The sequence below is a fragment of the Populus nigra genome, chromosome 11 (assembly GCF_951802175.1).
Source record: "Populus nigra chromosome 11, ddPopNigr1.1, whole genome shotgun sequence".
Taxonomy (NCBI): Eukaryota; Viridiplantae; Streptophyta; class Magnoliopsida; order Malpighiales; family Salicaceae; genus Populus; species Populus nigra.
In genome coordinates this window covers 7838017-7850845 of record NC_084862.1, presented here as the reverse complement: position 1 = coordinate 7850845, position 12829 = coordinate 7838017, and the positions used below count along the sequence as shown (strand labels likewise).

Below are 12829 nucleotides of genomic sequence, written 5' to 3'. Positions count from 1 at the left end.
TCTGCAAATTTGGGTTGAAAGTTTTTGGTGCGACTGTTTATTGATTGCTTTTGGAATCCATGGATGGATAGTTGTGAGAAAAAGTTTCAATTTGATAATTGTGGTCGATTAGTCCCACGTGTAAAAGCAAGCAAGGCTATAAAGTACCTACATATAGCCTTTTTCCTTGATGTGATCGTTGTAAGTAACTTAAATTATTTGATCGACATGTTCTTGGATACTCGTGGAGCATTGTTTATGCCTGAGGGCTTGTCTCTAATTGTATATGCTTTTTAAAAATTTACATGAGCTAAATTGTTAGTGATGTTGATATGAGTCGTGCAATAGGTTGCATGCTTATATCGTTGATTATTCTTCTAAGTATTTACCTAAACAGTGATATGTGGAGATTTGGATGTGTCCATAAATTGATGATGTGGTCTGCAAAATTATGGATAGTTACGATAAAAATCTTATATGTTATTTTACATGATGATCCTTATACATGTTTATGATGTCTTAACTATATACATGTTTATAATTAGCTTACCATACTGGCTATATATACTCTCTAAAATAGAAAGGAGATTTAGCTTACCATGTATAGCTTCCTAAGATCACTCTAGTTCACGATTGAAAACTCAGTAATTACCTGTGCTATGTATCTCTACGTGTTTTGTTAATTGATTGTTGATGTTTTCATTAGCTTGTTCTGAAAATTTGGGTTGAAAGTTTTTGGTGTGACTCTTTATTGATTGCTTTTGGAATCCATGGATGGATAGTTGTGAGAAAAAGTTTCAATTTGATAATTGTGGTCGATTAGTCCCACGTGTAAAAGCAAGCAAGGCTATAAAGTACCTATATATAGCCTTTTTCCTTGGTGTGATAATTGTAAGTAACTTAAATTATTTGATCGACATGTTATTGGATACTCGTGGAGCATTGTTTATGCCTGAGGGGTTGTCTATAAGTGTAGATGCTTTTTAAAAATTTACATGAGCTAAATTGTTAGTGATGTTGATATGACTCCTGCAATGGGCTGCATGCTTATATCGTTGATTATTCTTCTTATTCTTCCAAGTATTTGCCTATACTGTGATATGTGGAGATTTGGATGGGTCCATAAATTGATGGTGTGGTCTGCAAAACTATGGATAGTTACGATAAAAATCTCATATGTTATTTTACATGATTATCCTTATACATGTTTATGAAGCCTTAACTATATACATGTTTATAATTAGCTTACCATGCTGGCTATATATATCTCGTAAATAGAAAAGGAGATTTAGCTTACCATTTATAGCTTCCTAAGATCACTCCAGTACACGATTGAAAACTCAGTAATTACCTGTGCTATGTATCTCTACGTGTTTTGTTAATTGATTGTTGACATTTTCATTAGCTTGTTCTGTAAATTTGGGTTGAAAGTTTTTGGTGCGACTCTTTATTGATTGCTTTTGGAATCCATGGATGGATAGTTGTGAGAAAAAGTTTCAATTTGATAATTGTGGTCGATTAGTCCCACGTGTAAAAGCAAGCAAGGCTATAAAGTACCTACATATAGCCTTTTTCCTTGATGTGATAGTTGTAAGTAACTTAAATTATTTGATCGACATGTTATTGGATACTCGTGGAGCATTGTTTATGCCTGAGGGCTTGTGTATGAATGTAGATGCTTTTTAAAAATTTACATGAGCTAAATTGTTAGTGATGTTGATATGACTCCTGCAATGGGCTGCATGCTTATATCGTTGATTATTCTTCGTATTCTTCTAAGTATTTACCTAAACCGTGATATGTGGAGATTTGAATGTGTCCATAAATTGATGGTGTGGTCTGCAAAACTATGGATAGTTACGATAAAAATCTCATATGTTATTTTACATGATTATCCTTATACATGTTTACGAAGCCTTAACTATATACATGTTTATAATTAGCTTACCATGCTGGCTATATATATCTCGTAAATAGAAAGGAGATTTAGCTTACCATGTATAGCTTCCTAAGATCACTCTAGTTCACGATTGAAAACTCAGTAATTACCTGTGCTATGTATCTCTACGTGTTTTGTTAATTGATTGTTGATGTTTTCATTAGCTTGTTCTGAAAATTTGGGTTGAAAGTTTTTGGTGTGACTCTTTATTGATTGCTTTTGGAATCCATGGATGGATAGTTGTGAGAAAAAGTTTCAATTTGATAATTGTGGTCGATTAGTCCCACGTGTAAAAGCAAGCAAGGCTATAAAGTACCTATATATAGCCTTTTTCCTTGGTGTGATAATTGTAAGTAACTTAAATTATTTGATCGACATGTTATTGGATACTCGTGGAGCATTGTTTATGCCTGAGGGGTTGTCTATAAGTGTAGATGCTTTTTAAAAATTTACATGAGCTAAATTGTTAGTGATGTTGATATGACTCCTGCAATGGGCTGCATGCTTATATCGTTGATTATTCTTCTTATTCTTCCAAGTATTTGCCTATACTGTGATATGTGGAGATTTGGATGGGTCCATAAATTGATGGTGTGGTCTGCAAAACTATGGATAGTTACGATAAAAATCTCATATGTTATTTTACATGATTATCCTTATACATGTTTATGAAGCCTTAACTATATACATGTTTATAATTAGCTTACCATGCTGGCTATATATATCTCGTAAATAGAAAAGGAGATTTAGCTTACCATTTATAGCTTCCTAAGATCACTCCAGTACACGATTGAAAACTCAGTAATTACCTGTGCTATGTATCTCTACGTGTTTTGTTAATTGATTGTTGACATTTTCATTAGCTTGTTCTGTAAATTTGGGTTGAAAGTTTTTGGTGCGACTCTTTATTGATTGCTTTTGGAATCCATGGATGGATAGTTGTGAGAAAAAGTTTCAATTTGATAATTGGGGTCGATTAGTCCCACGTGTAAAATCAAGCAAGGCTATAAAGTACCTACATATAGCCTTTTTCCTTGATGTGATAATTGTAACTTAAATTATTTGATCGACATGTTCTTGGATACTCGTGGAGCATTATTTATGCTTGAAGGCTTGTCCATAAATGTAGATGCTTTTTAAAAATTTACATGAGCTAAATTGTTAGTGATGTTGATATGACTCCTGCAATGGGCTACATGCTTATATCGTTGATTATTCTTCTTTCATAGCTGTATATCCCTTGATTATCTCTCTCAGATTTTCATTATTGTTTAGGCATAGGATTAAGGGATCTGATTATGTTTATTAGACCCTAAAATTAAGGGATTTGATCATTCTTGTGTGTGTGTGTGTAGGTGGGTGTAACTCTCTTAGTGAAAGAAACAGAAAGCATTTTAGAAATTCTCTTGTATTATCTTGTCATCAACACGCTTCTTGAATACTCTAAGGGTGTAGCTTAGAATAGGCTAAAATGTAAGGTATCTCCTCAACTAAGTTTCTACATATTATTACATAAGCTATGATTTCAGCTGAAAATTTCCCTCACATTAAACTAATTCATACAGTTGAGATGGCAGATAATAATAAAACATGGTCTAGAGAACACAATTATTTAAGAATTATTTGGGTATTTTATTTCCTACTTTGGTATGACCTAGTGTAGGATTTGGGGACCTGAATAGGCACCCATTTTTTCGAGTCGTAATGCTAGATGCTTGTCGAGTGAAATTTGATTTTTTGCATGTTTCCTTACTCTTGTGGATATGTCGACTTCTACTTTCCTTGTAGATTCAAGAAAGCTTCTTGTGGATTTCTAGGTTTCTTTTCTTCACTAATTGTTGGGTGATTTTTTGTTTTTGTTTTCCTTAAATCCTTTGGTAAGCTTGCGTTGCAGTCTTTTGTTTTGATATGCGTGATTTTAATCAGCATTTCAATTGTCTGTTGTTTCATCTGTTCAGAATGTCGGCACAATTATTTTTATCAATAATGATGCACATCGTTCACGTGTTTGCTCTATATGCCTATTTTTTGTGTTAACACATGCTCCTGCCCGTTATATTTTCCTAGATCTTTTTCGTGCTCTCCTAGGATGCCAATAAGGCTGTTATATGTTTTGCTGGCAATGATAGTTTGTTTTTAAACCTTGGATGTGTCTTTATACTGTGATTGTGGGATGCTCTTATTAGCATTTCTTTAATGGGTGCTGGTAAGGATTATGAGCGTTATTTTTATCAATAGATGCACATAATTCACATAATTTGCCCTTTATGCCCATGTTTTGTGTTAACACATGCTGCTGCCTATAATTTTTTTCTAGATCATTTTCCTGCTTTCCTAGGCTGCCAATAAGGCTCTTACGTGTTCTATTGGCAATGATAGTTTGTTTTTAAATTTTGATGTCTCTTCATAGTGTGACTGTGCGATGCTCTTATTAGCGTTTCTGTAATGGATGCTGGTAAGCATTATGAGCATTATTCAATTAGGAAAAAATTGTTGCTGCTGCAAGTTGACTACACCTATTGGAGAAATCAGTTGAGAATATGATTGATTTGGCGACTGCCTTTATTTTTAACAAAACTAGTTTCCATTCTATTCATGCAATGACTGTTTTTCTACTTTATTATGCATGGTGGATTGAATGGGTTCCCTTATAGATGCCTTATCTGATGAATTCATTTCCATTGGAGATGCCTTTGTGATGGATGGTTTCTGCACAATTGTGTTGGTTCATTTACATTTTCATTGTGTCACTTTCTACATGCAACCATTGATTTATTTAATTTTTATCTTGAGAGAATATATGACCTGAGTGCATTTGAGTAGTTAAGGCCAAATGATGAGTTTGGGATCTTTTGGTGAGTACACCTGCGCAACATTCATACCATTCCAACATTGTTTACCTTTAGGAACCCCATTAAGCTCTTTTGCTTCTATTCCTCATGGCTCATTTTGTTACATCACTTTTAGTCACTAATGTACTTGGATAGCAACCATGATTATTGATTTGAATGCTTTTGTGCTCTGGCCTTTTCAATTGTTAAGTCATCTTAATAGAGAGGTTCTCCGTATGGTTGCACATTTTGCCCAAACACTGTTGATTTTTCTTTTCCCATTTTTACTACGTTCTTTGTCTGCTCGGCTTTTTGGATTAGTTCAAGTAATCCTCACTTGGCTTCTTGCATCATTCCTATAACAACCCGTGACATCACGCAAGTAATTTACCTATTATATTCTATTATGTAAAATATTCGCTCTTATACTGTGTTCGCAATCTGCTAGACGATATGGCATAATCACTAGCAATCTCTTGACCTTCTGCCATAGACACTTTATCGTTTGAATGATGTACTTCATATCAGTATGTCTTTCAAGCAACTTATTTCAGATGGATTCTAGAGACTAATTTCACAACTAATCTGAAATGACAAAAACAAAAGTTGGAAGCCATAATATCCTTTGCAAGGTTTGAAATGTTATATGGTGAAGCTATATTGAAGAGGCAAGAACTAAATGATGCTAACTCATTAGCTGAAGTCATAACTGGAGAACTCTAAAGTGAGCTTGTCTTATGTTATACTTATTGTTTTTAACGTGAGATAATGATTTATGTGTCTTTACTTCATCGAGATTATGTTTTTTTTTTACTTCAATGCAATCATAGAACTTATATTTGTTTTAGATCAGCAAAACAATGAATCGATGGATCATACTTTCAAAGGAGTTGTTGAGCACTTCAGCGAAGTATTCTTTGAACTTGTGCAAGGTGGTCATGGTCATTTAGTTATGATGAAGAAAAAGGTTACTTAAAGGAGCATTTAATGTCTTTGTTTCATTTGTTCTTTTCTTTACTCCTATCGTTCATTTTTCCCTTGCTAGTAAGCAATGCCTTGAAGTTCTTCCAATGTCTTTTTATTGCTTTCCAAGTTTAATCAGTATATTTTTTGGTCTTTTATGTTGAAATTTTGAGATAACCATATGAGTGCATTTTAAAGTTTCATGTCATACATTTGTGGTCAATCTAGATAGCCATTGAAACAGTTGTATAAATTTTACGGTATCTTAACAAGATGTTTATAACGAAGATGATAATTGTGACGATGATGGACGTCATGAAGCAAATCTAGAGGGAAATATGTTACTGTGAAAATGAAGGTATGAAGCAAATCTAGAGGGAAATGTGTTTATTTTTTTGCAGAAAGGAAGAGATAGAAATAAGAAAGGATATTATATAACATGATGCCTTAATTGCTCTCTTACCAACTCAATCACAACTTATTGATCAATTTTTTTGGATATCATCAACCATTTGTAACCAGAAAGGAAATGGACATCATTTAACAAGGAAAAAAATATATAAGAAATTTTATTGTAATGCAAAATTTTCTTTGTTTAACTTCTAGGTTGCTAAACTCTGCTAGTTGCTTTTGACTATAGTTGGTTGATGGTTGTGAGAGAGGTTCAGTAACAGGCTCATGCTTTTTTGGTAAAATAAAATATGGTTTTAGTTATACCATTGCTTTATGGATTTTGGTTATCCACTATGGCTAATAATCTTTTATTTTATCTGTAGTTTAAGAGCATTTTTGGATTTTTTTTTGTTGCTCAACTTTGTGGTTTCGTTTAATCCATTGTTTTTTTTTCCTGGTGGTGTTCTACTTTCAGGAATATCATGTATCGGGTATTCCATTGGTAATATTGTTTTTGTTTGTTTGCCATGTTCCAAGTTTGAGGGTTCACTTGGATTGGGGTAATGGCAGTTGGGTTTGTTCGAAGAAGAGGGTTTGCTAATTATATAAGTGTTCTTTTCTCGACAATGAAACATTATCATTAATATCTTATGTTTTGTAGGTTAACTTGTTAAATTGCTGCATTCATTAGCGAAAAGAGGGAGGGGCATGGCTATTATGTGCTTGAAAAACGTATTTTACGGGATTGGTAAGAGAGTGTTGTTTGGTCTATATGGATTTTCTTATCCAAAACTTGGATAGCGCAACCTCATACACCCAGCCCATTTCAGTTCGAAAGTTAATTATGTTGATAAGTTTGTTTTTCATTGTGATTTATTATTTATATTTAATCTTATTCATTTGTTTTTTTGTCTACTATGTAATATATTGATATCAAAATTATGTTATGGGCTTACAGTTTGTTTCTTTAGTAGCCATTCGTTTTGTATTGAGTGATCTCTTCCATAACCTATGCAATGATGATGGGCATCAACTACTCGATGTATGTTTCATCATGAGATTGAGGTATTTTCTCAATGTCACCCTTTTAAGTTTGTATTCTAATGATTGCTGTTATTTAACAGGAAGGTGCAGGGGATCAAGTTTTATTTGCTTTCATTGAGATTGTGTTGATAATTCCGACAATCGCATCTCGGTAATACTTCATAACCTACTTCCTTTTCTTTTCTGAAGTATGGAGTGTAAATAATGGTCTAGATCTTATTATGAAAGGAGAATTAGTTGTTATGTAATGAGGCATAATTTTATTTGAGTAGTTTAGAAAGTCAAACTGTGGCAACCATTGATTGGGATAACAATCTAGGATCCTGCCACTATCCTTCCATCCATGCATGAAATTGAAAACCTTGTAATGCTTTATGGGGGGCCCGAAAAGTGCTCTATATTTGCGGGCATACAATTTTTTTTATCTATGTTTTTCATCCCCCCAACCCTCAAAAGATGAAAGGAAACCTGATTACTCTTTTCTTATTCGAAAGTGCTCAATCTACGTGTTGTTTTTTTTTAATATTGTTATCAGATAGATGTTGTCTTCAATTACTACCTCTTGGAATCTTCAACTTTATCGATCTCGACGCGTCGTTTAAACTTAACTGATGTCATGTCTAGTCCTCACTCTCATGGAAGCTAAATGGGTTGGTTTAGAAGTCTCTATTTCACTTGTTCAGTGTCTAAATCAACCAACCGGGCTTCATTGTTGATGGCCACCTCAAATAGCAAGTTGCTGGCATGGCTATTTTGTGATAGTAAATGGATGATACACTTTTTATGGGTTAGCTTGTTATTGAAGTTTATATATTGTTGTGTGTGAGTCATGAGAGAATTTTGTAGAAGGAAAAATATGATTGGTGCTTCCATGTTGCTATGTTATTTTAATATGACTGCAAAATGCTTTAGATTTGCAGGCATATAATTTTTTTTATCTATTTTCTTCATCCCTCCCAACTGTCAAAAGATGAAAGGAAACTTGATTACTCTTTTCTTATTCGAAAGTGCTCAATCTATGTGTTGTTCTTTTTGAACATTGTTATCACATAGATGTTGTCTTCAATTACTACCTCTTGGAATCTTCAACTTTATCGATCTTGACGCATTGTTTAAACTTAACTGATGTCATGCCTAGTCCTCACTCTCATGGAAGCTAAATGGGTTGGGTTGGAAGTCTCTATTTCACTTGTTCAGTGTCTAAATCAACCAACCAGGACCATCTTCACTGTTGATGGCCAACTCAAACAGCAAGTTGCTGGCATGACTATTTTGTGATAGTAAATGGATGATACACTTTTTATGGGTTACCTTGTTATTGAAGTTTAGATATTGTTGGGTGTGTGTCATGAGAGAATTATGTAAAAGGAAAAATATGATTAGTGCTTCCATGTTGCTATGTTATTTTAATATGACTGCAAAATGCTTTATACAATGCTTTATAAAATGGCTATTTTGCGTTCAACTTTTGTTTTCTTCTTGTCCTCTCACTTGTTAACATGTTTTCACCTATCAACATGTTGATAAGGAGGAATTGCATCTTCGTAGAACAATTGCTTCTCCGTAGAAAAGAATCAATGTTCTTTATACACTCTATTTCTCACTGCCTTTTGCTCTGTTTCTAGAAGATCAATGACAGAAAGTCTAATAATTTTTAGGAAAACTTAAGTTACGAATTTAGTGGAAAGTGGTGGGTTCTCTCACTCCAATCCATACAATGTAGTGCATTAAGGAATGGTTTGACTCTTTGAACCTTTTGTTATTGCTGATAGATACCATCATTGACATTGATGAAAGACTCTAGTTTCCTTCTATAACTAGCAGCTAGCCTGGTTTCCCTGTATAATTAGTTCTTTGTACAAACCAGTAGTTGGCCCTATATGTAATGGTTACCTAGTGAAAATTAATTCATTTTGAATTCTAACCATTCTATAATGATATCAAAGCACCCACTCATAGTTTTCTCTCTCAATCATAGTCTTAGTCCTTATGGAGAAGTCAAATAATGTTTGTGTCATATTCATTAGCAAAAATTATACTGCTTGGGATTTTCAATTGAAGACTTTTCTCAAAGGTCAAGAGCTGTATTTTCTTTCCTTATCTTGATGGTTCTTTCTATGCCAAAATAGCACTTTTATTTGGTAGAAGGAATTTTTCTTTGTGCAGTGTCTTTCTTTCATAAACGGTTTTGGCAACTTGCAGTATAATGGAGTGTGAAAAGCAGGTGAGCATCCTTTATCAAAAAACAAGGTCGGGCAACCCATTTTCCAGCAAAGCTATTCGTGACAAAAGGCTGTAAATGGAAAATGATGATTTACGTCTTTTTTCTTCAAATTGGCTCAAGCAAGAGTTTAGATTAGTCTATTCTGATACTTTAACATCAATGTAGATGCATGCTGGTGTTGTCAGAATCTTTCTATAGGTGGCACTTTCTTATCTCATGCTCATCATTTAATTAGGAAAGGACCAGGCCCTCTTATGAGATAATTCCATGATCAAAACACAATGTTAAGGGTTTTTCTTTTTTGTTTTCTTTTTTGAATTGTTTGGGTATCTTTAGTAAACTGGACTTAACAAGAGTTATATCTAAAGAAATGATTAGCCTTTCTAGCATATTATTTGTTCAAGTTCATAGGAACTCTGAATTGTGAATTTGCTTTATCATGTTTTTATGTGGTAAATAACTAACTATGAATTTGCTCTAGTTTGAGTTTTAATTTTTTTTTCTTGGCTTTTTATGTATTATTGTCTTGTAATCATTATTTTAAATCTATTTATCTTGCCTGATTTGCCAGCCAATATCTATGTTGAAATCCTAGCAGATGATGTTTTGGTCTTGCCTCTACATGTACTTGGTACTTACTGAGATAGGTCATGTTTGCATGCTTCCACTTAAGCTTTCATCTTTTGAGAAGTGACATGCTTTCTTTTATTGGAACATATAGGTATAAGTAGAGTGTGAAAGAGTTGCATAAAATGCTTCATAGGTGCAATGAGCAACTTCAGCCATGTAAACAAGAAGGCATTAGACCAACATGTAAATATCACTGAGAAACTAGAGAAACTCCTGAAAAGTCAAGTTGAACTATGGTGCTGGATTTTATTGCTTAAATATCTTATGTTGTACTTATTGTTTTTAACGTGATATTAAGATTTATGTATCTTTACTTCAATGAGATTATGTTTTATTACTTCAATGCTTGTGTGCAGAAAATCATAGAACTGATATTTGTTTTAGATCAGCGAGACAATGAATATTGCACTGTCAAAGGAGTTGTTGAGCACTTTAGCGAAGTATTCTTTGAACTCGTGCAAGGTGGTCGTGGTCATTTGGCTATGATGAAGAAAAAGGTTAGTTAAAGGAGCCTTTTATGTCTTTGTTTCATTTGTTCTTTTATTTACTCATATCGTTCATTTTTCCCTTGCTAGTCTTGTGCAATGCCTTGACGTTCTTCCTTTGTCTTTTTATTGTTTTCCAAGTTTAATCAGTATATTTTTTGGTCTTTTAAGTTGAAATTTTGAGATAACCATATGAGTGCATTTTAAAGTTTCATGTCATACATTTGTGGTCAATCTAGATAGCCGTTGAAACACTTCTATAAATTTTGTGGTATCTTGACAAGATGTTGATCATGAATATGATAATTGTGACGATGATAGATGTCATGAAGCAAATTTGGAGGGAAATATGTTACTGTGAAAATGAAGGTATGAATATGTCGTCGCTATGTTATATGTGTTTATTTTTTTGCAGAAACAAGGAGATAGAAATAAAAAAGGATATTATGTAACATGATGCCTTAATTGCACTCTTTCCAACTTAATCACAACTTATTGATCAATGTTTTTGGATATCATCAACCATTTGTAACCAAGAAGGAAATGGACATCATTTAATGTTTACTATCATAACCATGAGAAGAGATTGTAGTGACTTGTAAATGACATCATGAAAATAGTTATGAATATTATTTTTTGTTATGCTTGAATTGAATTTGGTTTGGAGGCCATTTATCATTGTTCCCATGGATCTTTAGGTGGCAAGTTTCGTTTTGGAACTCATTGTTGCTTATTGCATTGATAAATTTTTGTAATTGATTGTAAGGAACTAAATTTGTTGTCTAAACCCATTATAATTTGGGTGCAAAGGCCACTAAAAGACCACAACTGGAAATGTTTGTCATACATATTGAACTGCTACTCTGCAACTTAATGTTGAGAGTTGTACGCATGTGGTCTCTATAAATTTGTCTAGAATGACATATATTCATTACATAGGATAGTTGGCCCAAAGAGCACTTCTAAAATGGTGATTGCTCATCTTTAGAGGTATCAGTTCGGTGATTTAGTTTTAAATTGTTCATGTTTGTAAAATTCCTGTAATTTGTTAGATTTTATTGTTGCTTTTGTTTTTGTCGTTGCAATTTGTGGAATGATTTCCTCGAAGCACAACATGTTTTGACAATAAATTTCTAATCCTTCTTCTTTTCAACTCGATTTAATAGGAGTTCACATCTTTACATGCAAAAGTCACTACACTAGAGCATGATCTTCATAAATCTTGTCAAGAGGCCTCTAATAATCATGATCTCTGTTGCCAGTTAGAAAAGGTATTGTTATACCATTACTTTATGGATTTTGGTTATCCATTATGGCTAATAATTTTTTATTTTATCTGCAGTTTAAGAGCATTTCTGGATTTGTTTTTGTTGCTCAACTTTGTTGTTTGGTTTAATTTATTGTTTTATTTTCTGGTGGTGTTCTATTTTCAGGAATATCATGTATCGGGTATCATATTGGTAATATTGTTTTGATTTGCTTACCATGTTCCAAGTTTAGTGGTTCACTTAGATTGGGGGTAATGGCAATTGGGTTTCTTCAAAGAAGAGGGTTTCCTGATTATCTTATGTGTTCTTTTCTCGACAAGGAAACATTATCATTAATATCTTATGTTTTGTAGGTTAATTTGTTGAATTGTTGCATTCATTAGGGAAAAGAGGGAGGGGCTTGGCTATTATGTGCTTGAAAAGCGCATTTTACGGGACTGGTAAGAGAGTGTGTTTGGCCTGTAAGGATTTCCTTATCCAAAACTTGGATAGCGGAACCCCATACACCTAGCCTATTTCAGTTCGAAAGTTAATTGTGTTTGTAAGTTAGTTTTTCATTGTGATTATTTTTTTATATATGTTATCTTATTTATTTGTTGTGTGTCTACTATATAATATATTGAGTGATGAGTGTTTTAAATTTATGGACTGAAGGATTATTCCTTTTTTGTGTTAATAGTCAAATTTATCTCTTGCATTGCTATCCAAGAAAACAATGCACTTAACGAGCTTTTGTTCTAGGGTCCCTTAACTTTCCCTCTAAAAAACTACATGGATTAGGGCATTTCTATGCAGCGTCCGTGGCAAAGATTTTCAAATGAGTGTTTACTGTTATATTGCAACTACTAGAGAAATGTAACTAGATCAGAAACTTCTTCCCATAAAATATAGAATTCTTCTAAAAGAAATTGTTTATCTTGTAATCTAGTGCACTGAGATTCATGTTTAGAAATTATGGTAGTTCTACAAGTCTATCATTTATTAGAATTATGAACATTTAATATATATATATATATCATCACTTTGTCATCATATAGGTATGTGTGGGGGATCCTTTTACTTGACTCAATCTT

General features: G+C 33.3%; 1 protein-coding gene across 16 annotated transcripts; it reads left to right on the top strand.

Moving 5' to 3' along the window:
• The first annotated feature begins 2381 nt into the window (after positions 1-2381).
• Positions 2382-12420, top strand: LOC133667830 (uncharacterized). 16 transcript variants are annotated; one of them, XR_009833568.1, is made up of 8 exons: positions 2389-7147; positions 7230-7300; positions 9316-9373; positions 9945-10004; positions 10095-10239; positions 10388-10500; positions 11655-11759; positions 11922-12420. XR_009833568.1 is itself a non-coding variant. In XM_062087501.1 (5 exons), the coding sequence occupies exons 2-5, from the start codon at positions 10126-10128 to the stop codon at positions 11961-11963; spliced, it is 321 nt and encodes a 106-aa protein (XP_061943485.1). In that variant the 5' UTR covers positions 7178-7300; positions 9945-10125; the 3' UTR covers positions 11964-12420. The 16 variants fall into 16 exon arrangements, 2 of the variants coding, with proteins under 2 accessions (XP_061943485.1, XP_061943484.1); XR_009833567.1 differs by adding an exon at positions 10810-10857 and having other exon boundaries at positions 2382-7147; positions 9316-10239; XR_009833564.1 differs by having other exon boundaries at positions 2387-7147; positions 9316-10004; positions 10095-10186.
• Positions 12421-12829: the final 409 nt, after the last annotated feature.